Source organism: Bos mutus, chromosome 19 (genome assembly GCF_027580195.1).
Source record: "Bos mutus isolate GX-2022 chromosome 19, NWIPB_WYAK_1.1, whole genome shotgun sequence".
Lineage (NCBI taxonomy): Eukaryota > Metazoa > Chordata > Mammalia > Artiodactyla > Bovidae > Bos > Bos mutus.
Window position 1 is genome coordinate 9,278,458 of NC_091635.1, and position 24,485 is coordinate 9,302,942.

General features: G+C 55.6%; 2 protein-coding genes across 3 annotated transcripts; one reads left to right on the plus strand and one right to left on the minus strand.

The window, feature by feature from the left end:
* Positions 1-6,091: 6,091 nt before the first annotated feature.
* On the plus strand, positions 6,092-9,913 carry SYNGR2 (synaptogyrin 2). Of its 2 annotated transcripts, XM_070389174.1 has the most exons (4): positions 6,092-6,247; positions 8,094-8,331; positions 8,678-8,817; positions 8,908-9,244. In XM_070389174.1, the coding sequence occupies exons 1-4, from the start codon at positions 6,149-6,151 to the stop codon at positions 9,103-9,105; spliced, it is 675 nt and encodes a 224-aa protein (XP_070245275.1). In that variant the 5' UTR covers positions 6,092-6,148; the 3' UTR covers positions 9,106-9,244. The 2 variants fall into 2 exon arrangements, with proteins under 2 accessions (XP_070245275.1, XP_070245276.1); XM_070389175.1 differs by lacking the exon at positions 8,678-8,817 and having other exon boundaries at positions 8,908-9,913.
* Positions 9,914-11,040: 1,127 nt separating this feature from the next.
* TK1 (thymidine kinase 1) lies at positions 11,041-24,413 on the minus strand. Its single transcript, XM_005910328.3, has 7 exons — positions 24,230-24,413; positions 24,085-24,116; positions 22,928-23,038; positions 19,972-20,065; positions 12,540-12,629; positions 12,125-12,244; positions 11,041-11,880 (listed from the first exon to the last, which is right to left on the minus strand). Exons 1-7 carry the CDS (start codon positions 24,377-24,379, stop codon positions 11,677-11,679), a joined length of 801 nt encoding a protein of 266 aa, XP_005910390.1. The 5' UTR covers positions 24,380-24,413; the 3' UTR covers positions 11,041-11,676.
* Positions 24,414-24,485: the final 72 nt, after the last annotated feature.

The following is a 24,485-nucleotide window of genomic DNA, read 5'->3' on the forward strand; positions in this document are numbered from 1 at the left end:
TGGCTATTTCGCACGAATGGAATCATACACTATGCGGCCTCTTGGGTCTGACTTATTTCACTCAGTATAATGTTTTTAAGATTCATTCATAGTGTATTAATAGCAGGTGTCACTGCTTCATCCCTTTCTTATGACTGAATACCATTTCATCTTAGAGATGGGTCACATTGTGTTTATTCACCATCCATTGATGGACATCTGGGCTGTTCCCACCTTTCGGCTGTCGTGAGCAGTGCTGCTGTGAACGTGTGTGTGGAGAAGGCGATGGCACCCCACTCCAGTGCTCCTGCCTGGAAAATCCCATGGACGGAGGAGCCTGGTGGGCTGCAGTCCATGAGGTCGCTGAGAGTTGGACACGACTGAGCGACTTCACTTTCACTTCTCACTTTCACGCATTGGAGAAGGAAATGGCAACCCACTCCAGTGTTGTTGCCTGGAGAATCCCAGGGACGGGGGAGCCTGGTGGGCTGCCGTCTACGGGGTCGCACAGAGTCAGACAAGACTGAAGCGACTTAGCAGCAGCAGCAGCAGAACATGTGTGTACAAGTATCTGTTAGCGTCCTATTTTCAATTATTTTGATATATATCTTGGAGTGGAATTGCTGGGTCATATGGTAATTGGAGAAGGGGCATGGCTACCCACTCCAGTATTCTTACCTGGAGAATCCCCATGGACAGAGAAGCCTGGCAGGCTACAGTCCATGGGGTCGCAAAGAGTTGGACACGACTGAGCGACTTTCACTTCTTCACTTCACTTCAAGGTAATTCTTTAATTTTTTGAGGAATTGCCAAACCAGCATTTTCTTGATAAACATTGGTTTCCTTCTTCCTCTTTGGACTGTCTCATCTCCCAGAAGTCATCTTGAAGAGACTTCCTAAATTTTACTCATTGTTAACCTGAAATTCAAAATTAACTGAGTGTCCTGCATTTTTCGTTGCTAAATCTGGCAACGCAGAATATACTACACGAGCGTAAAATCAAATATGAAATTGTATGGTATATACCGCAAGTAGGGTAGAGCTCAGATACAGGATGGAGAGAGTAATCCAGAAGGCTGCCTGGAAGAGACAGTAACCAGTCCGGCCTCTGGGCTCATCATTGCTGTTCAGTCACTAAGTCGTGTCTTTGCGACCCCGGGGACCGTAGCCCACCAGGCTCCTCTGTCCATGGGATTTTCCCGGCAAGAATACTGGAGTGGAATTTCCTTCAACTGGCATTGCCATTTCCTTCTCCAGGGAATTTTTCCGACCCATGGATCAAACCCCCATCTCCTGCTTGGCAGGCGGATTCTTTACCACTGAGCCACCTGGGAAGACCTTCTAGGCTCATTAGGCATTGTGTAATGAGGCAATTTGCTGGGGAGAGGGTGTTAAAGTCTCCCAACCTCACCTGTGCTCCTGCCCTCTCCCACCTTGCCAGAGCCGGTGCCCCAGCTGCAGGCACCCTGCTGGACAGCGGACCAGGCCTCAGGGTAGAGGTGTTCTGCAGGCATCCTCGGGCAGCCCAGCTACAGACTGGTCAGGAGGGACAGGCTCACCCACACACTGCAGATTCTGAACCCGGGGGGAGTCTGCCAACTTCTCCTTCCCACCAAAGCAGACGTCGGACTAGTTCTGGTGCCAGGCTGAAAATGACATTGATGTCCAACACAGTCCCTTCACACTGGTACTCCCAGGTAAGAGGGCCCCTTGGTTTCTAGAAGGGCAGCTGCCACTTCTGGTAGGTCAGTGGGAGGTGCCTAGAGCAGGGAAGCGTGCTCTGATGTGTCCATGCCTACCCTGGCCTGGCCTAACACAGGTCCAGCCCAGCTGCCCCCACCTCCTTCACAGGAAAGCTGCACCAGGGACCCATCTTCATGCTGGTTGGCACCCTCATCTCCATCATAGCCTTCTTTTCTTGGACATTGATCTGGACCAAGCAAAGCAGCTAGGAAACGGGTGCTGGATGTGGGGGAGGAGTGAACTGCTGGTGGCCTGAGGGGACCCACAGGGGCCCTGGCTGGGCAGAGCTGGTGGGGGTTGTTAGGGCAGGGCTGCCGCTGTGATTGGGCAGGACCCTCTGGGGCCTTCCTGGGACAGACCCCTCTCCCATCTGTACTCTGTTGTAGCTCCTCTCTGAAGTACCACATAACAGACATAGGAAACTCACATACGTTACCCAGATAACCCACATCTCAGACACAGAAATTTCTCAGATGCTAAAACCCACCACCAAATGGAAGAAATTAATTACTTGATGACCATGGGCTCATAACCCTGGGACCTTCTGGTGCCCAAGGATTGATAAGGCTAACCTCTGTGACACCAACCTGTTCCCTCAGCCTCACCAATCAGAGAACTGATCACATACCCTCCTGAGACCCTCTTCCTTCCCCTGGCCCATAATGTTTGCTGAAACTCTTTGAGGAGTTCAGGGTTTGAGGTGGGGTCGGGGGTGGAGGTGGGGGGCGTGAGCCCTCCTCCTCCCTGCTCCTTGCATGGCCCGGCAATAAACCTTTCTTTGCTCCAAACTCTGACATTTTGGTTTGGCCTCACTGTGTGATGGGCACACATGACACCATCAGGGCAATGAAAGGGCCATGTTGCCTAGGCGTGACTTGCCAAAGCTTACTGAGGGCTGAGCGTGTGTCAAGTGCCCATGAAGTGCATTGGCGGCTTTATCTGACCCTGATCATGCTCTAACCGCTTTACAGTGGGGTCTGCTGCCTCTGGTAGGGGCACTCTTCCATGTTCCCAACCATCTGAGGAGGATGAGGCCACCCGCGACCAGGGTGGGCCAGGGGCTTCTACCCTCCATGGGAACCCAGTCCGTCTTTCCAGCTGGTGACTGGAGACAGGGGCTGGATTTCCTGGGGTCCTCTCTCCAAGGCCATGACTTCACTGACTTGTAAAGTTGTTGCAGGAAGGGGGACCCCCTCCAGGGCCCAAGGGTGGGCTCTTGTCTAACACTTGGAAATAAACTGTCCAAGGAGACACATGTGCTGACAAAGCAAGAGACTTTGCTGGGAAGTGGTGCCCGGGAAGAGGGCAGCAGGGCGAGGGAACCCAGGAGCACTGCTCTGCCACTGGGCTCCCAGTCTCGGGTTTTATAGTGATGGGGTTAGTTTCTGGGTTGTGTCTGGCTAATCCTTCTGACTCAGGGTCCTTCCTGGTGGCGTGTGGGTAACTCAGCCAAGACGGACGCCAGTGAGAAGGATGCTGGGAGGTTGGCAGGACATATGGACAATCATCTCCTTTCTCCTTTTGACCTTTCCTGAATTCTTTGGGCTGGCGGTAACTTGTCAGTTTGGCATTCCTTACCGGGACCTCCTGTTGTAAGAAAACCCATGTAAATGACCATTGTGCTGTCCAACCCCAGGCGCTGCCGGTCTGTGTGCTCCACCTGCCTGGACTTTGGCAGTGGTCACCTCTGCCTCCTAAGCCTGTCGCCTCCAGTGGTTCCTAAGACACTGCTGCCTCCTGGTCCTCCTCCCCACTCCTGTGTTAGCAAGCCTGTCACCCTAGAATCACACCCCTGCCCCTCCCTCGAACACCAACCAACTAGTCTTATCTAAGTTTCAGGAGGAAGCGGCAAAAAAAAAAAAAAAAAAAGAACCAGTTAACACCAACAAGACCCACGATGGGTTTTGAGGATTAGATTTCCAATAGATCTAGAGCTTATTATACGCTCTATACATTACCTAGAAGACACACCCACCAGCGCTAGGATGGTTGACAGTCACCATGACGATAACTGGAAAAGCCCCTACAAGGACTGAAAAGGAGAGCTGCACCGGTTTCAGGTCCAAACCACACCCCTGTTCTTGGATAAAATATTCCTCTTGCTCTTTCCAAGCCCTCCCTTTTACTCCAACCCTCCTATATATTTAGTGTCTCCCTCTGAATTGGCTTGAATTGATTTACAAACTAGGTTCCCACTTCTTCAGTCTTTGGCCATTGAATAAAGCTGGTGCTGTTCCAGTCACAGCATTGGTTTTGTTAGTGTCTGTGCAAACCCAATCAGAAAAAGAAGCTCCCCGGCTGCGATCGGGGGTCTCAGCCCAGGCTAGGACCCCCAGTGTGGACCTGGTTGACCAATTTGGTAATACTCGGTCAGCCTCTTCAGTGGGCTTTCTCCAGAAGTCTGTCCTTGAAACTCTCCTTGTCTTACCTCCAAGTCTCCTCTTCCGAAATCTCTGCTTTCCAGATGCCAGGCTCATGGGGGGGCCATGTTGGCTCTCTGAGCCTGTTTCCCCTTTTATAATGTGGGGTGTAGAGACCAGGGGCCAGTGCTTACTTTCCAGGTGATTCGGTGCCCCCCTTTATTTAGTATAGTGACTAAGCCTCCTGCCCCTCCTCCTGCCCAGGGCACTAATGCACTTGGCACCGATAAAATCTCTGGAGGCCTTGGGAAGGGGATGGCTGGGAGGTGTGCTAGCCTCACCTGGAGGCTCAGCCCCTTTGTCATCAAGGTTGGGACCAGAAGATGCGGGCTGGGTACGGCCCCAAGGAGAGAGAGCCCTGGGACTTGCTCCCTGTGGAATGACCCTCCATTTGAAGAAATGAAGAAAAGAATAATGGAAAAGCCCACCAGCCTAGATCTTGCAGCCCTGGGGTTCCTCATCAAACATACATGGTGCTAGTTTGAGGGTTTTAGGATGGGATGGGGGTGGTGGCAGGGGAAGGGAGGTTCAGGAGGAGCGGGCTCCGTAAGCCCCTGCCTCAGCTGCTTGTCACCCTCCATTCAGGTCTGGGAAGAGGGTGGGGTGGAATGTGAAGGCCCAGAGGCACCTACCCACTCAGGGCCACTGCCTCCCCACTCTCCTCTTCCCTGGAGTGGCGCCCCATCTCCTGGTGGCGTCTGGCCCCACCTCCCACCTCTGTCTGTCCAGCTCACCTGGAAGACTCCGGGCCCCACCTGGCCAGCACCCCCTCATTAAGCCTTACCTGCAACCAGGATGGCTGGAACTCCTCCCTGCCGAGTCAGCCTGAGGCCCCTGGAGAACTAGCCCCCAACCCCCAAACTCAACCCCCACTCCCCACCCACTCACCAGACAAACAGTCATTCCAGTTTGGAAGCTCTGAGCCATTTCCGGAAAGAACTGGATTAAACTCTGCCCCCTGCCTGTCACCCTGGGAACTTCCTTTCTGTCCGCACACCAGCTTGGAGCCTGGTAGTTGGCCCACACAAAGCCCTCCCTACAAGGCCTCCAGGGTAGGCTGGGTCCGGGATGATTGGGAGGGGCCGTGGTGTTGGAGAAGACTCTTGAGAGTCCTTTGGACTGCAAGGAGATCCAACCAGTCCATCCTAAAGGAAATCAGTCCTGAATATTCATTGGAAGGACTGATGTTGAAACTGAAACTCCAGTACTTTGGCCACGTGATGCGAAGAACTGACTCATTTGAAAAGACCCAGATGCTGGGAAAGATTGAAGGCAAGAGAAGGGGACAACAGAGAATGAGATGGTTGGATGGCATCACTGACTCAATGTACATGAGTTTGAGTAAACTGGAGTTGGTGATGTATAGGGAGGCCTGGTGTGCTGCGGTTCATGGGGTCGCAAAGAGTCGGACACGACTAAGCAAGTGAACTGAACTGTGGTCTCGACCCCCTCGCAGGCTTAGCTCCAGAGAGGAGGAAAGAGTGACAGGCCAGGCGGGGAGGGGTCCAGGCTGTGGCCCCAGGGCTGGGGTAGAACAGGGGAGAAGAAAGGGGGTGCATAAGAGCCTGGGCCGTAGACAGGTGGGACCCAGACGGGCGTCTAGCGGAACTTCTTGGAGGAGGAGGCGGGGATGCAAGGGCAAAGAGTGGCTGGAGCAGAGGGGCGAGCCCTCCTTGCGACCCTCTCTTCCCAGGGACTCTCTGAACCCTTTCCAGCAACTCTGCGGGCCAGCATCGCAGAGGGACGAGACCCCGGCCGAGACATGGGCTGGACAATGAGCCCGCGGCCGCTGGACTGATTTCGGTCGCTGGCAGAGCAGGCCAGGCCAGGCGGTCGGGGCCCTGCGGCCGCCTCGGCACCGCCGCTCGCCTTGGGCGGCACTTTGCCCTCGGTCCCTGGGGCGGCTCTGGCCACGCCCCCAGGGGAGGAGTCGAGTCGGGGGCGGGGAGGCCGCCTGGCTCCTCGGCGGTCCGCGGCGGCGGCGGCGGGGTGGCGGCGGCGGCGACATGGAGAGCGGGGCGTACGGCGCGCCCAGGGCGGGCGGCTCCTTCGACCTGCGACGCTTCCTGACGCAGCCGCAGGTGGTGGTGCGCGCCGTGTGCTTGGTGAGCCGGGGTGCGGGGCCGCGGGGACCCTACTTCGTCGCCAGGCCGGGGGCGGCGAGGGCGAGGGGGCCTCCGCGCGCCTGAGAGCGCGACAGGTGGCAGCGGCCGAGGCCCGGGTGTGGGAACGGCGCGCGGGGCGGGCGATCGGGGCCCGGGACCCTGCAGCCGCTCACCACCACCCGCACCCCGGGGCCCCGCCGGTCCCCCCACTCCGATCCCTGCCGCCTCCCACCCGGGGCCCTGCCACCCCCATCTCCCGGCCCGGGCACCGGGTGGCCCGGGAGGCGCTGCCGGGAGCAGGCCTATCGCCCTGCTGGCAATGGGAGGAGTTTGAGGCGGCTCCAGGACAGGTGGCCAGCGTGCCGCGACTCCCAGCCTGGGGGAATTCATCCGGAGGGGGGCTTTCCGAAGCCACGTGGGGTGCAGGGGGTTGCGGGGGAAGGCCTGGCCGCCCTGAAACAGAGCCTGTCTTCCACTCAAGAGCAGCCCATGGGTCTGCTTCCCCACCCAAGGTCAAGTGACCCTAGTCTGTGCCCCTCCGCCTGAGCTGGGTGAGCCGCTCCAACACTAGGTTACTGGGGCAGGGGGTTGGTGGGAGGTCCCCTGCTCTTGGACAACCAGAGCTCAAAGCTGGACAAGGTGTTAGGAAGCACGCAGGCAGAGGGCTGGGCCTAAGGTAGCCACACCGCACCTGCCTGGGGCTGGAGCCCTGTGAGTTGCCCTGGTGACACCCTCATCTGCATTCTGCCTGACCTGTGGGGTCTGACCCCAGGAGCAGATGCCCATGTTTCGGGATGGCAGTGCCAGGAGTCAGGCTGGCACACTGCTCCCAGCATCCAGAGTTCCGGCTTCATCTCCAGCTGGGGGTGGGGCTTGTGACTGCCAGCTCCGGAGCCTATTGAGAGGGCCTTGTGCAGACAGGCAGGGCAGGCGGGGGAGAGGCCTGGGCTAGTCCCAGAGGGAGCCAGGTGTCCAGACTCACATACGGCTGAGTTGGGCGGTAGCCTTTCAGTTTGAGGTGGAGACAGGTGATGTGAGGCTGTTCCCAAGGGCCTGGAGCCCCTCCCAGAGTTGTGGGTGCTGCACACTCTTGACCCCCCTACCCCAGTGCCTCCAGGGTCTGAGTACAGAGCTGTGTCCACGGGCCTGCTGGGCAGACCCACCTGAGGTGCCCTGTGTGGGTAGGACCAGCTATGGGCAGAAGCCAACAGGGATTCCCTGGGAGGCCAGGGGCCAGGATGCCAAAGAGCCCAGAATTCTTCGTAGGAGGAAGACTGGCCAAACTGGGGAGCCCAGCCTGAAGCAGGGAAGAGTCGGAGGGGGCCGTGGGAGTTGGCAGTCTGGGGACATGGTTTCAGTTCAGAGGCATGGTTTTCCTGAAGTGGAAGGAGTTCTCCATCACTGGGTTTTCAGGCAGAGGCTGGCGCTGTAGAGGTGACAGGCAGGTGGTGATCAGGGGGTGAGACTCCAAGCTTGGGTTACTCTGACTTTGTGAGCCATCCCGCTTAAAACTCACTACAAGTGGGAGTGGTCCAGCAGAGCCATCCCCCAGGCAGACAGCGGGGTGGGCCGTCACCTCCCAGGAGACCCCCCTGCACTCCCCACTGTCCTCAGTCCAGGAATCCCCAGGAATCCATGCCCCTTATAACGGGTGTCTGGAGAAGGGAGTGGGGAGGGGACTCGCTCCCCAAGTTCAGGAAGGGCTGGGTCACCAAGCTCCAGCAGGGGAAAAGCAGGATCGGGGAGGCCAGTGTCCCTTCCCATCAGGGTCCCACTCCGTGTGCCACCTGGGGGTGTGGCCCACAAGGGTGGCAGTCACTCAGCCCTTCCCCTGCCTCCTGCTCAGGTCTTTGCCTTGATCGTGTTCTCATGCATCTTCGGCGAGGGCTACAGCAACACCCACGATTCCCAGCAGCAGTACTGCGTGTTCAACCGCAACGAGGACGCCTGCCGCTACGGCAGCGCCATCGGGGTGCTGGCCTTCCTGGCCTCGGCCTTCTTCTTCGTGGTCGACATCTACTTCCCCCAGATCAGCAATGCCACTGACCGCAAGTACCTGGTCATCGGTGACCTGCTCTTCTCAGGTACCGGCCAGCTGGCTGCAGCTCCACTTGACCTTGGGGTGAACAGGAACAGCAGTGTTCCCAGAAGCTCTAGGGGGCTGTGACTGCAGGCTGGGGAGGGGTGGGAGCAGCCCTGGGTCTCCTGACCTCGCCCACGGTCAGGCTGGCACACAAGGATTTCTCAGTGTCTGCTGAAACCCCCTGGAGCTGAGTTGGGCTTGGAGCAGAGCCCTAGAGATGGCATCCTGTCCCCACCCCAGCTTCTGAATCAGCACCTCTACAGCCCTGGAGGCTTCTTGCTCCCAGGGGGCCCCTGTCCTCCTGCCGCTCTGTGGAGCTAACCCTCCCCTCTTGGCCTTCGCCCCAGCTCTCTGGACCTTCCTGTGGTTCGTTGGCTTCTGCTTCCTCACCAATCAGTGGGCGGCCACCAAGAAGAACGATGTGCGTGTAGAAGCCGACTCAGCCCGGGCGGCCATCACCTTCAGCTTCTTCTCCATCTTCTCCTGGGTAAGTGGACCCAGGGCGGGACAGGGTCCTGGTGTCTCTGGTGAAGGGTGGTGCAGGGCTGAGTTACCCAAACCTCGGGGCTCCCTGCAGTGCGTGTTGGCCTTCCTGGCCTACCAGCGCTACAAGGCTGGAGTGGACGAATTCATCCAGAACTACGTGGACCCCACTCCGGACCCGAGCACGGCCTACGCCTCCTACCCAGGCGTGCCTGCGGACACCTACCAGCAGCCACCCTTCACCCAGAACGCCGAGAGCACCGAGGGCTACCAGCCGCCCCCTGTGTACTGAGCTGCAGCCAGGATGGTATGGGGAGGGAGGAGGGTGCCTGGGGGCCTCCCCTCCTCCCCGGCTCCTCCCCCAAGGCTTGGCTCCTAGGGCCGCTGGCCCCTCTCGATGTCCGAACTGACACAGGGCCTGGAGAGAGAGCCCTGAAGTGCCTGTGCCCCAAGGGCTTCACCCACCACTCCTCGAGGGCATTTTTTAGGAAAGGGTTTTTGTTGCTTTTAATGACCGGCATCCCCACCGGGAATAGCTCCAGGCGCCCAATATGCTGTTTTGACAAGTGCCTTAGCTTCTCCCCAGCCCAGGAGCCGGGCCCACGTCCAGGCGCTGGTGGCTGCAGCCATTTGGGGTTCTCTGCCAAAGACGAGGCTGCGGGGCCTTCTCCTCGCTCCTGCTGCAGGCACTGGGCCGGGGCTCCTTCCCTCCTCACTCAGGTTTGTTCCGCCTCAGCCCCCTGCCTGCTCTTCGGGCAGCCAGCCGTGCTCACTGCTGAAGTGTCTGCTCGCTTGGACCTGTGGTCACACTCTGTGCCAGTGCCTCTGGGTCACCTTCCTGGCAGCCGAGGGGCAGGGCCGGTGCCCACCCTTGGGAGACCCTGTCTCTGATCCCGCCCTGTGGCTGCAGGGAGGGGCTTTGCCTGACAACACCCAGCTTTATGTAAATATCCCAGGTCTGTCAGGAGGTGTGGGATGTACCCACAGCCCCCAGGCTGCTCTGAATGTATATTACAAAGCCTTGGGGGAAGGACACACAGCACCCTTGGATTCTGTTAGACTAATTCTGGAGATGGAATAAATGGTTTTCTCATTCATAATCTCCATTGTCATTGGTGGGGCCTCTCCTTAGGGCTGGAAGGAAGAGAAATTCCACAGGTGCAAGGTACAAGCTGCAGCTGAGGCCTTACGGAACCTAAGTTGTGGCAGCCTGCCCCTCCACTGTGCCCAGCAGCTCCCCCCACCCCCACCCCGCCTGGGGTCTCATGCCTCACACTGCCCTCCATCAGCATCTTAAAATAGCAACTGTGCTCAGCTTGTAAACAACATGGCTTTTCTGGGCCGCCTTGCCAGGGTCCTGGCGTGCCCCTGGAGGGGCAAGGGTCCTCTGCTTCCTGTAGACAGGGCTTGGAACCCCTGCAGCCCATCTCAGACCCTTGGGGAGCTGACCTAACTGCCCAGCCCATGCCTGGGAATGAGCTCCGCTCAGGCAGGAGGCCAGGGCCCCCGAGGCAACTCTGGACTTCCCCTTTCCAACAGTGAGAGGGAGCTGTCAAAAGAGGGCCCCAATAGTTTCAAAACCCCGAGTAAAAACTAACAGGGTTTGGGGATTATGGTCTGACTGTGGTACTGCACCTCTGTAACCAAGCCAGTGGGAGGGAGAAGCTGGGGTAAGGGTGGGGAACTGGGACCCCCTCTGCATGGGGCACACCCACAGCCCAGGCCCACCCCACCCTCCCATAAGCTGCCCACTGCCCGTTTCCCAAGGCACGGCAGAGCTGGTCTTCCTGGCTCCTGAATTGTCAAGTGTCTGTTTCACAAAATAAAACCTGACCTCACAGCCCCAGCTGGCAGCACAAACCAAGGCTTCATCTTTTCCAACCAAGCCCCAGGCTCCTGCATCCACTCATCTTGACCTGAAACCCTCCCAGACAGAAGAACAGGCAAACGTGCCTCTTAGAATACTTGATGCTCATCTCTCAGTTAAAAAAAAGATTTGTGGTTAAGGGGTCAGGAGTACTAGAAAAAGATTTGAAAGGAAATCCCCACACCTGAATCATGTCAGAGGTTGTCTATAGTGAGACCCGGGGAATCCCAGACAGTTAAAAGAGAAATATGCTTTTACCAACCAATAAATTTTAATATTAGTTATCAGTTCCACACACACACACACAGCCCCCACCTCCTTAGAAGACAAGCCCATGGGAGCTGAGCCCCAGAGCAGGGTGAGTGCCACCCACGTGGAAGAAGCTGTAATTCTGGAGAAAATGATCGCCAGATCAGGAAGGGCTTTCAGCCCAAAAGGAAATAAGAATAAGTCCAGCCATCCCCAGGGGCAGCCAGGAGCCCTGTCCCAGGCAGAGGGACCAAGTCTTTGCGTGGGAGGAGGCCCACGCTGAGCCAGAGGTGCTGGGGTATGGACTTCCCAGTGAGAACAGAAACTCAACAGCAAATGCCACAAACTGGGAAGAAGCCGGCGACGCCGATGTCACAGCAGCTTGTGGCTTGGCCTCACCCCAAGAGGGATGGCTGCAGCGGCCGGATCCCGCCCTGCAGGGCGGCCAGCTCCGGCCTCGGGAGACTGTGATCGCCCCGCAGCCGGGATGGGAACTGAGAAAAGCTGGTGGGCAGGCGAGGAGGGAAGTGTGCAGTGCAGATCACCAGCCGCCTCCTTGGCCTGGGAAAGGGCACAGCAGCAGGGACTGCTGGTGGTGAAACCTCCACCTCCCCCCATGCCCCTCCCCCACCACTTCCTCCTCCAAGAAGGCTGGGCAGCTCTCGGGCATCCGCCAGGGGGCGACAGCGGGCGAGTTGGGGGGAGCAGGTGGTGGGGGAGCGCCTGCCATGGGGAGGGGCCGGGACCTCAGTTGGCCTGGCTGCACTGCCAGATCTGATGAGTGGCAAACAGCTTCCGGACTCCTGGGGCCTCTGCGGGCTTTCCCAGCGTCATCGGGCAGTTCTCCTTATTCTCTTCGCTGTCCAGCACGGCGGGCTGACCCGAGGCCTTCTTGAAGTAGCATAGGCGGCACACGGAGTGGTACTTGTCTGCTCCTCCGATGACCTCGACCTGACCGTGCGACAGGAAGCGCCTGGATTGAGCGGGGTGGGGGGCGCAGCGCCCCATCCCTCGCCCTTGGGAGAAGGCAGAGGGCGGCTACTTCCTTCTCCACACCCAGCCTCTTGGTGTAGGCGCCCCTGCCTGCCCCCACCCACCCATCCCTTGGAGAAGGCAGGGGGCAGCTACCTCCTCCTCCACACCCAGCCTCTAGGTGTAGGCGCCCCACCCCTGGGAGAAGGCAGGGAGTAGCTACCTCCTTCTCCACGCCCAGCCTCTTGGTGTAGGCGGCCTCTCGGAAGCACTCCATGCACACTGCCGTCAGCTTGACCACGCTCTCTGCCAGGGGCACCAGGTTCAGGATGGTCCCAAAAGCCTGTACAATCCACAGAAAGACGAGTGCACACTCATTTCGCCGGGTGGGCTTTTCCTGGAGACCCTGACTCACAGCCCTGAAGCCAGGAAACTAAGCCTGGACCTCGCCTTCCCCCAGAGCACCTGCCCTAGGCGGGTGGAGTCGGGGCACCCCAGGGAGCTGGGACTGGCTGGCCCGAGTGCCTGGGCTTGGGCATGGTGTGGGCATCCAGGGCACGCTGGGCTGTCCATTTCTGTGCACTGCCCAGGCCCCTCAGTCCCCGGACCCACCCTAAGACCTGGACCAGACACTTCACCTTCCTCTGAAAGGTCCCATCCAGCGCAGCCACAATGACAGTCTTCCCCGAGTTGGCCATGTTCTCGCAGAACTCCACAATGTCAGGGAACTGGAGGAAAGGGTGAGAGGAGGAGGAGGAGTGAGCTTCTGCCCTGGGCAGCAGCTTCCGGGAGCTGCGGACACGCTGCCAGGCCCAGAAGCTCCACTACCCGCATCCAGGTGGAGCTGAGAACAGGGCCACCCCAGCTCTCCCACCCACAGCTTCCCAACTTGCTCCCCCATGGCACCAACTTTCCACAGCAGAGCCAGGCCGCACTCCAGGCTAGGCGCCTGGGCCTGCCACCAGGGTGATGCAACCCAGGTGGAGAGGCTGTCTGCCACTGCAGTGGACCAAAGCTCAGATCTGACGCTGCCTCGGGCTTGAACCAGGTTCTCCACTGGCTGTGACACTGGCAATGACTTCACGTTCCTGAGCCCAGGAAAAGGCAAGGAAGGCCCCTGGTGATGTTTAAGGATTAAGGACACACAAATAATTTATTACATATGCTATGTGGCTGAGAGGCAGGCTCTGTGTGTTTGCTTTTATTTTCTTCTTTTAAACATAATGTACCATGTGATGCCTGGAGAAGGGGCAGGAGTTCCACTGGCCACTTACAGAGCAGGATGGCTCAACACACCACCTGCGGAAAGTCCTTACTTGGTAAATAAAATTTCATTTCAAGTGGCCCAAGGGGCCACTACTTAAACGAAGCTTTTTGTGACCTTTCACTGGTCAATCATCTATCTGGTCTGTGGGCTGGGTGAAGTGGGGAGTTCCAGTGTTTGGGCAGAGGGTCTCTCTCCAAGCTACTTGTGGAGGTGTGTAGTTACAAGACCCGAGGGCTCACCCAGACGAGGGCCAGGACGGGGCTTAGAGAACCCAAAGCAGTTCCAGCGGGATCCACCAAAGCCAGATCTGACTGCCCTCTGCAGGGTTTGCCGAGCCTGCACTATGGAAACGGCACCTCCCACCCCTAGGCTCCAGCCTGGCTCCAGGTGAGGCCCCTCCTTTTCTCTAAAGGACACGTCACAGGTCACAGAAATGCAGCCCCCGGCCTGCAAGGACCTGTCAGCCGGTGCCCCCCACCCCGATCCCTGTTGTTACAAACAAAACCGTCTCTAGACACTGCCAGAAATCCACGGGGAAGGTGGAGAGCAGAACCACCCTGGAAGGAGCACCTTCTTCATCTTACCCTCCCTGTCCAGTCATGGTCCCTCCACACCAGGGTTTGGGGACGCGAGGGGCCCTCCACCCTGCCTGCTACAGTGATGCCCGCGGTCAGAGAGCTTAGTTCTTCCACCTGAACTTTGTGCCCTGTTCACATGCCCTCCCACTCTCTGCCCAAACACTGAACCCGGGGCCCCCAGAAGGGGGTCCTGAATGACCCAAGGTACAGTCAGAGCTGCCCAGGTTGTCTGCAGCATCCCCGAAGGCCCACTGGTAACCAACCACGTTACTGACGTTTGTTTCTATCGCCACTCATTTTTTTAGGTTATGTTACGGGCTGACTTGTGAAGCCTCCCACCCCCCCAATCCTTATGCTGAAACCCTGACCCCCAGTACCTCAGAATGTGACCTTATTTGGACAGAGCGTCTTTGCAGAGGTCATCCAGTTAAAGCAGGTGTGTAGGGTGGGCTTCACTCCAGTAGGAATGGTGTCCTCGCAAAAAGGGGAAATGTGGACCCAGGGACAGACAGAGGAGCAGACGAATGTGAAGAGGCAGGGAGCAGATGGCCACCTGCACGCCGAGGGGACCGGCCTGGGACAGACTCTCCCTCACGGCCTTGGGGGAACCTGCCCTGCCCACACCTTGATCTTGGGCTCCCAGCCTCCAGAGCTATAGAAAATGAATGTCTGTGGTTTAAACCACCTGGTCTGCAGTGCATGTTACAGCAGCCAAAGACCCCAATACAAGTTACATTTAAAGCGGGGCTTCAGAGGACCTAGCCAATGCAGAATTTTCTTGGGAGACAAAAATGATCACCACAGGGGATCCAGCAAGAAAAGCAACAGGTAGGGTTTCTTGACAGTGACAAGCCTGCCAGTGTGGTTCATCTGCTCGCCCAGCACCAGGGCTGACCTGCCGAGAGCCGCTTCCTGAACAAGGTATGATGGGGGTGGGGAGGACCGAAAGCGGTGGAAGCGGAGGTCAGGCAGCCAGGAAGGAGATCCGCCCTTGTCGTCATGTTGCCCAGTGGTCGCAGCCTCGTGATGCTCGACGGAAGCACCCCGGCCCTGCCCAGGCGGAGACCTCGCTTCCTAGCAGCCCGGCTGGCGTTGAAGGTTGCAGAGACCACAGGAGGGGACAGGGCGAAGGATGTGACAGTGAAGGATTCAGCCGCTCCACCACGAATGGTAAAGACTAAATGAGATGCCCAGACCAAATCCAGAGGCAAATAAACCAGGAAGAAATATTTACAGCATGTAACAAAGTGGCGCTGGTTATATCACATGACCCAGAGGAAAGACAAACCAAGAGGAGGCTCTTTACAAAAGGAGAAAATAGGGACAACGTCAGCCACCCAGTAAGAAAAGAGAAAGGCAGTCAGAACAGAATATGTGTGCGCAGCCACCGCCGCCTGCCCTCCACGGGGACGTCTGCAGACCCGGCAGTCCCCGCCCCCCTCCTGCAAGCCATCCATGCCCCTCCAGCAGAGGACCGTCCTGGGCGGCTTCCAGGCTCTCCCAGGGTGAACGCTGAAGTCCTTCCTGCTGACCAGGCCAAAGCCCCTGATCTGGAGCACACTCCTGCCTGGGAACTTCACCCCACTTTCCTTCCAGCCCCTTTCTGACCGTCCTCATAAAGCACGATCCCCACCGGGGCTCCACCTACTCACACGGCTTTTCTCTTCCCTAGTTGCCAAAACTTTTACATATCTCTTTCCCCCAGCTAGAATGGAAGCGCAAGGGCGAGACCCTGGCTGTACCCCCAACACCTAGAACACTGCCGCCATACGGCTCAAGCTCAGAAAACACTGCATGAACAGATCCGACCCCTTGGCCAGTGATTCCAATACACCAGATAAACCCCAATACGCCAGATGACAGCCCAATGTCCACCCACACATCCATCATAGCCTTTAAGTGCCATACCCAAGGGGCCGGGTCATGCAAGACACGGTACATTCACAAGGATAGGTGTCTGTTGATGTGGAAAGATGGTCACAACACGTGATATGAACCCAATCTATAAATAGATATATATGTACGGAGACTAGAAGGATGCAGACAAAATGTTCTGTGATTTTTGTTTTGTTTTTCTGGGCAGCGAAAGAGAAGGGCAGGCCAGCGGCAGGAGCTGCCTGCGCTCACAGTGGGCCTTGGGGTTGCTGTGCTGAACAGAATTAATTTCATACAACTAATTTCATAGAGTTAATTTCATGAGCTTCTGGCCCGGTCACACAGGGCAAAACCAGACCCCTTCTAGGGAATACCCTGGGGGTCCAGTGGTTAGGATTCAGAGCTCTCACTCCCGTAGACCCAGGTTCAATCCCTAGTCCAGGAACTAAGATCCCACACGTTGTGTGGCATGGTCAAAACAAACAAACCAGACCCCTCCCTAAGCATGTCTGAGCACGGACAGAACGTAAGTAAGCATCACCTAGGCTATGGGGTACCAAATGTCCCCCCTCCTGGCTAAAGGAGTGACCCCTGCTGCTTCGGCCTCCTGGTCCACCCTCCCTACAGGTGACGTTTAAGATGCTGGTCAGAATCATCGCTCTTCCAAGGACACCAAATCAAGAGCCAAACCGGCCTCCAAAACCCTCCCAGGAATGACCTGACACCGCCCCCATTTCCTAATAACCAAGCCCTCACCCACACCCCCCAGTTCTCATGCCAGTGTCTCCCTGCAACTACAATCCCCAGTTGTTCAGTTCTGGGGCTATTCCTGGTGGTCTCTGGACAGAAGACATTAGTAGTCAGTTATGGACTTTCTTCTTAGATATAGCCCTTCCTGACTTTTCCCAGATGAGCCCCCTTCGTACTTGTGGTAAAACAGAGATAAGACGGGCACTCAGGGTGACCCCGTGAGGCTGGCGTGCCCAGGAGCCAGCTGCCCAGCCATCACTGCACCCTCAGCTGGTAGCTTGGGGACTTCAGACACACCCCTCCCTGACACCTCGTCCGCACAGGAAGGATGAAGGAAGGAAGGGGCAGTCCTTTTGTCCGGCCCCACGTAGAGAGGCAGCCTCCAGACTTCTTGCTAAGCAAGACCCACAGGGGTGAGGATCGAACAGAAGACTGGCGATGTTTCTATAGGGCGTTTAATAAATACTTGTGATGGAAACTCAACTGTGACTTGCTGGCCAGAGAGGAAGCAGCCATAGAAACAGAACAGAACTGGGGGTCCAGTGGCCCACCAGCTCCCGAACCAGGGCACTTGGCTCTCAACCAAGGAGGTGTCAGAAGAGGAAGGTCCCTGCCAGGGTGTCCAGCTCAGCCCTGAGAAGACGCTTTACCTACAGCCAGGGAGCAGAGTGGTTAGTGGGCACACACCGGGCCTGAAGGATGGGAGAGCTTCCCCAAAGCTCTCATTCCTTGTTCTGAGAGCCACCCCCCAAAACTGACCCAGGCTCCCCAAAGCCTTCTGGAGCTCAGAGTCTGGGAGAGAAAGGGAAGAGCTGCAGCCCTGTTCTCCCCTGAAGCCCCTCTTACCCCAAGTCCCCCCACCATGAAGCCACAAAAGAAAACTTAAGTGTGCGTGTGTGCGTGCATGAAGAGGCCAGCTACGACACAGCTGTGTTCAGAAGCAAGCTGACCATCTCTGAGGTCAGAGACAGAGTGGTCACAACAAGGTGGGTGAATAGACGGATGCAGCACGGCTCCCGGAGCAGGTCCGGGCAGCCAGCAGTCCATCTCCAGAGGGCACACACCGAAAGATACACCCAGTGTGGGGATAGAGGATCCCCAGTCTCAGGTGGGAGGGAAGCATGGAGCTGTGATCACCATAACAGAGCCTGAGACATCCCTGGAGGACATTACAGCCCATTACAGCCCGAGCCACTGGCTCCACCCTGCCCTGGGACCTGGAAGGCAGGGCAGGCAGATTGCCAACCACTCACCTAACAAAGAGGCAGGCAGATTGCCAACCACTCACCTAACAAAGAAAAGTATTTCCTTAATTTTCTATTTCCTCTTCCTCCAGGGCACAGCACTGGACCAAATGCACAGATAAGGGAGTGAAGTGAAGTCGCTCAGTCGTGTCGACTCTTTGCGACCCCGTGGGCTTTAGCCCACCAGGCTCCTCTGTCCATGGGGTTCTCCAGGCAAGAAAACTGGAGTGGGTTGCCATTTCCTTCTCCAGGGGATCTTCCTGACCCAGGGATTGAACCCAGGTCTCCCGCACTGCAGGTAGACGCTTTAACCTCTGAGCCACCAGGGAAGTCCACAGATAAGGGAACCGTATGCCAAAACTCCAGTGGTGAGAAGGCAGCAGAGGCAAGGCACACGTGCGGACCCTGGCATATGGAAACCACCCAGGGACCCACTGGGTTCTAGGGACCTCTGGGTTGTCTCCTCTCTACCGTCAGCATGCAGCCACCTGGACTGATCTTGGAAGTCACACGTGAAGACAGGGGCCTCGTTGGCAGGCCATCCCACCACTGATGACTTGGAATACCTTTCTTTCATGGTAAGCTACTGAAAATTAGGGTTTATTTGTCACAGGAGCCACATTACCCTAACGTAATGGGTGGAGGTGGGGGGTTGAAGTAAAGTCCCTCGGGAGTTTTAGTTTCATCCATTCAAGACACATTTGAAGAAATAAAACACTGCAAAAACGCTGGAGAGAAACTAAGATCACAAGAGACAACCCACAAGCTCAGCCAGAGAGCATGCTCCTAATGACCCGGATGCAGAGTGAGCTGGAGACGACTTTAAAAAGAGGTTTCCAGAAAGACAACAGAAGGAACAGAATTGATGCTTGATTCTTAAACAAGGGTATCTAAATGTCCATCAACAGATGAATGGATAAAAAAGATGCAGTACATATATACAATGGAATACTACTCAGCCATTAAAAAAGAACGAAATAATGCCACTTGCCGCAACATGAACGGACCTGGAGTGAGTCAGAGAAAGATATCATATAACATCACTTATGTGTGAAGTCTAAAAAAAAGGTACAAATGAACTTTTTTACAAAACAAAAACAGAGTCACAGATGTAGAAAACAAATTTATGGTTACCAGGGGCATGAGGTGGGCGAGGATAAATTAGGAGATTGGGGTTGACATACACACACTACTATATATAAAACAGATAACTAATGAGGACCTACTGCATAGCACAGGGAACTCCACTCAATATTCTGTAATGCCCATATGGAAAAAGAACCAATAACAAAGAGTGGATGTGTGTATACGTATAACTGATTCACTTTGCTGTACGCTTGAAACTAATTCACTGTCAATCGACTGTACTCCAATACAGCAGAAACAAACAAAAACCCCAAGAGCAGACTGTTAAATAAGCCACAGCCAGTATAAAACAGGATAAATAAAAAGAAGACCCCCCTGGACCACAATGCTCTGAGAGAGAACAGACGGGCTCCCTGCCCAGGAAAGGGATCAGAGAGGCCTTCTCCTGAGCTCTAAGGCACGCGTCTGCTGCTTTTCCAAAGCAGCAAGGGGAAACACTGGCCACGTGCAACCCCGCTAACTAGAAAACAAAACAAAGCCATCTTCACATCAAGACGGAGAGCTTCCCACCGACACAGCCTGGCTGTAAGAACTACTAAAGGGTGTATTTCAGCAGGAGGAAAAATAAACCCATAAAGAACAAGCAAGAGGGACTTCCCCAGTGGTCCAGCGGCTAAGACTCTATGCTCCCAACGCAGGGGGCCCGGGTTCAGTCCCTGGTCAGGAAACTAGATCCCACATGCCGCAACTAAGACGTGGCACCGCCAAATGAATAAAAACAAACAAACAAACAAAAAAAACAAGCAAGAAGTATCAATGAGCCAAACCAAACCAAACCCTTCCTTCTGGTATTGAGAAATCAAACTTTTTTGTTCATTGTAAATTTTTTTTTTAAAGGTACAATAAATTCCATGTAACGGTAACACAGAGGGGAATTTCCTGGTGGTCCAGTGGCTAAGAGTCTGTGCTCCCAATGAAGGGGGCCCAGGTTTGATCCCTGGTCAGGAAGCTAGATCCCCCATGCTGCAATGAAGACTGAATGAGACCCAAGCAGCCAAATAAATACATATTTAAAAAAAAAACAACTCAGAAACACAGAAAGCAGTAAGGGAAATTCAAAGGGTTTTCAGATACTAGTTAAAGCAAATTAACTTAACAATATTTACCTACTTAAAGATCAGAATAGAACCAATAACCTCCAAACCAGCAGAGGAAAAAGGGGGACTTAAGGGGTTCACAGGAAGAGCAATGTCAGGACAAGTCAACTTACAAACTGCCCTTCGTCGATGCCTATGACAGCCACCCTCTGTGCATCCTGGATCACGTCCCGGAGCAGACAGGCTGGCAGGGCCTCCATGGTGTTCCTGGGGACAGAAAGCCAGAGTGTGGGCAAGGCAGGGGAGCGCCCTCACGACCACCCCTTCCTTGCAAAGCAGGTCAAGCCATCTGCCCAGAGCTTTGAGAAGTTAGTGCCCGTGGGAAGGCATCTGGGAAGGATAGTAAAGGTCTTTCTTCAGAAAACCAGCTATTCAACATGAGCTATTTCACTTTATGCTTTGGACTGGAAATTAGCCATGCCCAAGGTAAAGGTCAACCTGGATGCCAAGCTCTTCTCTGCTGTGTGTGTAAGGGGAGGGGAGGGGCCGGGGCACAGAAGGGGTTAATTCATGAGCTACAGTGTCCAGGGCCCATGACGCTTTGGGGATGAATGAAATGTTTTAAATTCTCTTAAAAATCAGAATAAGGGGCTTCCCTGGTGGCTCAGTGGTAAAGAGTCTGCCTGCCAGTGGAGGAGGCACAGGTTCAAGCTCTGATCCTGGATCCCGCTCGCTGCACAGCAAGGAAGCCCAGGCGCCACAGCTACTAAGCCTGTGCTCTAGAGCCAAGAGCTACAGCGACTGGAGCCCGTGTGCCCAAGAGAAGCCACCCCAGTGAAAAGCCTGCTCACCGCAACTCCAGTAGCCCTCGCTCGCCTCACCTAGAGAAAAACCTGAACAGCACGGGAGATCCAGCCCCAAAAAATAAAAATAAATCAATAAAATTATTTTTTAAAAAACCAGAATGTGACTCTGTCTGAATTATTTTTGTCTTTCTAGCAATGTACTCATAGAGTATAATTTTTTTCTTCTGATAGAGGAAGGGGCCCATGAAAGTCTTACCATGGCCCTGGGTAGACCATTAGCACCAGAATCTAAGACTTGCAGCCCCATGCGCTGGCAGAGATAAGCTGGGAACACCAATCAGCAGGGCAGTGACCTAGAATTCCCTCCTGTGGACTCCTCTGGCTGATCACAGGATTTCTTACAGACCATAGAGCTATTAACAGGCAGAGTCGGCATTCAAATCCACATTCATGCTGCTGCCTCGTATGTCCTAAAGGCAGATTCCCACCCAGCAGAGTATGAAAGCGAAAGGCAGCATGTGGGAATGTTCCAGTGCATTAAATGACTCAGTGAATCCTGCCCTGCCCCCACAGCCAGGCCTTCTGGAAAAGGAAAGCTAGTTCTTTGTCTTCTTTTTAAAAAGTTTCTGTTTTTCTACAATGTTATTTTCTCCTGTCTCCATTTCTGCCTGCTCCTCTGAACTAGCCTTGCAAGGGGCTAGGAGCTTCCTGAAGGTTCTGCAGTTTACAGCTAGAGTGGCTCAGACCATAAAGAATCTGCCTGCAAGGCAGGAGACCTGGGTTCAATCCCTGGCAACCCACTCCAGTATTCTTGCCGGGAAAACTCCCACAGACAGAGGGGTGGCAAAGAGTTGGACACGACTGAGCAACTTTTACTTCACTTTTAAAACGATGCTGTAGTGATTATCTTACAGTTACTTTACGGTCATCCTGCTTCAAGCTCTGGGAAGAGTGGGAAACTACTTCCTGCATTTTAAACCCCCCACCCTTCCCCAAATAAAGAAAACCAGAGAGCAGGCAAGGCAGTAAGCTGGTTCCATCTCTAGCAAGAGCAGCGTCTCTGGAGCTTTGTCACCCTGCCAAGCGCTCGGCCTCTGCTGGGGCTTGTCCAGGCCTCTAGAGCCCATGTCAGAAAGGGTTTGTGACCCTGGGGCAGGGCTCGGATTTCACGCCATTGAACAGACTCCAGAAGCTGCCCTTCTGTTCGCTGCAGTGTTGCCTCTACTGCCTCACTGTCCACCCCTGATGCTCCCCGAGTCCCATGCGGCGGAGGCCTATGTTTTAGGGATGAGAAGGCAAATTTGGAGATGTAAATGACCTGCCTGCAACAGACAGCAGGTCAGGGAAATGTCACTCAATGTTTAACTTAACTCGGAGTCCAGGGCCCTCTAAGCCTCAGCACCTGCCCGCCTTCAGAACCCCACTCGTTAGCCTATGAAATCACCCAGCCTGTAAAAACTAACCATGCCGTATGTTGAGGCCACTCTCTCCTTCTGAGATGGGCCACACTCTGTCTGTGGTGTATGTTTCTCTCTAAATAAATCCACCTCTTACTTTAAAAAGAAAAAAAAAAAAGCTCCCACCCTGAAACCACTCACAGCATGGCCTTGCTGCTGGGGGCTCAAGTGGACAAGTCTGGAAGACAACAACAGTGTCTCAGGCTCCAAAGTATGAGGCCCCAGTCTGCTGCACGGAATGGCAGGAATGGTACTAAATTTCACCTCCAACCTCAGGCAGTGGACTGAAATGTCCACAGGGCGCAGGCAGATAGACGTAAAAGGGGGATGCTCGAAGGCCACGAGATGACGGGAAGTCGAGGACAAGCCAACTACAAATTTAAATAAAATTCACTCTGCAGCCAACAAAACCAGCCTACATCTTCCATGGAGGTCAAGAGCAGGAGGTCAAGAGTAGTATCCTTAGTCAGATACTACTGACATTTGGGGCTGGATCATTCTTTGTCATGAGGCGGTCTATGCATCATAGAATTTTTAGTGGTATTCCTCGACCGACTAGTTGCCATCATGCCCTTATCTCCTCCTGTGGTTAAAAACTAAAAAGATCTCCAGACATTACAAATAGACTCTAGAAGGCAAAATCACCTCCACTGGGTTAAGAACCACTGGGCTAGAGTCCCAAGAAAGGCCAAGTTGTAGGGTACCATGCCAAGCAACTAGGAAAGTTTGCAGATTTAAACGGTTCCTTGTCAGGCATCAGCATTATTAACCATCCACTCTAAAGAACTCTGACAGTATGTTCTGTGAATTTACACCGGGCTTCTCACAAAAGGTGTGGGGACAGGATGGAAGAGGTAGGGACTGACCGGTCATGTGTGGAGAAGAGGCTGCTGTAACGCGTGTCTTTGGCATATTTGATCACCAGGCACTTGTACTGGGCAACCTGGAAGCGACGGACCCGTCTCATCAGCTCAGTACTGCAAGGTAAGGCCCAAGCGTTAATGTGGGCGAGGAAGACCCCATCAGCTCAAGCTGGGTTCCCCACCGCCTTCTGGGGGTCTACAGCCTGAGTCCCACCCATGGAGGGGAAGGTTGCAGGGCAGGGTGTGGGAAAGACCTGTGAGGACAGAGAGGGCCCCAGCACAGAGTTTCAGTCTAGACCCAGGAAGGAGGAGCATGTCTGGGCAGGAAGTCATTCTCTACCGGGAGGGTGTCAAGGAGGAGCCCTCAGGTGGTCCAGGGAAGGGCTGGAGGAGTGATTCTGTTAGGAGCACAGGTGGTGTGGGCAAAGGAAAAGACCACATGCAGGGGAGAGGGGTCCAGATTCCATTCCAAAATCATCTCACCCCACAGTTCTTCACCTAACCTGAACTAACAGAACTTTTTGGTGCAACAAGGAGAGCATTGAGTCTGTGTCCATGAGCCCACCCTGAGCCTCACCATCGTGGGCAAGGGCTTTGAGCTGGAGGGCTCTCCCCCAGGGCCATATAGGAAGGGGTCAGGGGAGTTACTGGGAGCTCGCTGGCGCCACCTCGGTCTGGGATTCGGTCTATCACTTCAAGGAAGCAAAGTTGCCAGTGGCTTGACTCTGCAGTGTTCAGAGTGACTACCTTCCTGGGCCGTCTAAGGAAACAGTCACACTGGAAGGAAGCGACAAACACCGCAGGGCGCTCAGGGCCCGGCCACCGTGCACACGCCCTTCAGGTGGGGCTTTAAAGGGGCTTAACGACGACAAGCTCCCGGAAGGATGGGTGGTTGCAAGGCCCCAAGCGGAGGAGGGTCTGACGGAAATGGGAGGAGCGCCTCCTCCGCGAGGTATTCCACGGAGGAGAGACGTTCTGGGCGGGAAAGCGGGGGTCGGACAGCGGGAGATGTTCTGGGGGGGCCAGTGTTCTGAGAGGGGCCGCAGGTTCGGGGTGGGGTGGGGGGCGTCAGGGGTGGATGGCGTTCCGGCGGGGCTGGAGGAGGAGCAGGGAAGCAGGGGAGGAGGTCCTGGGCCACCCCCGTCCCGCAAGGCCATTACCTTTTTCCTGAGAACATGGGTCCGAGAATCACCTAGGAGAAAAGGAGAGGTCACTTCGGGCCCCGGGGCGCATGGATATCCAGGGACCTCCCCGCTACCAGTCACGACTCCGAACCTGACCCCGACCCCTCCCCGGCGCCCGCACCTGGATCTGCCCCCGGGTCTTGCTGGGGGAGCCTGGCAGCACGTTGGGCAGGTTGATGCAGCTCATGGCACCTTCAGGGAGCTGGCAAACCAAGCACTCTGCGCCGCTGCCGCCGCCTTGCAGGCTCCCGCCGGTTCCCGCGCAGGGCATGTTATCCCCGGCGAGCAGGCCAATCGGAAGCCGGGGCCGCCATCCCGGAACCAATCACCGCGCGGCCGCGGGATTGGAGGGAGATTTGGCCTCAGCCCGCCCCCTC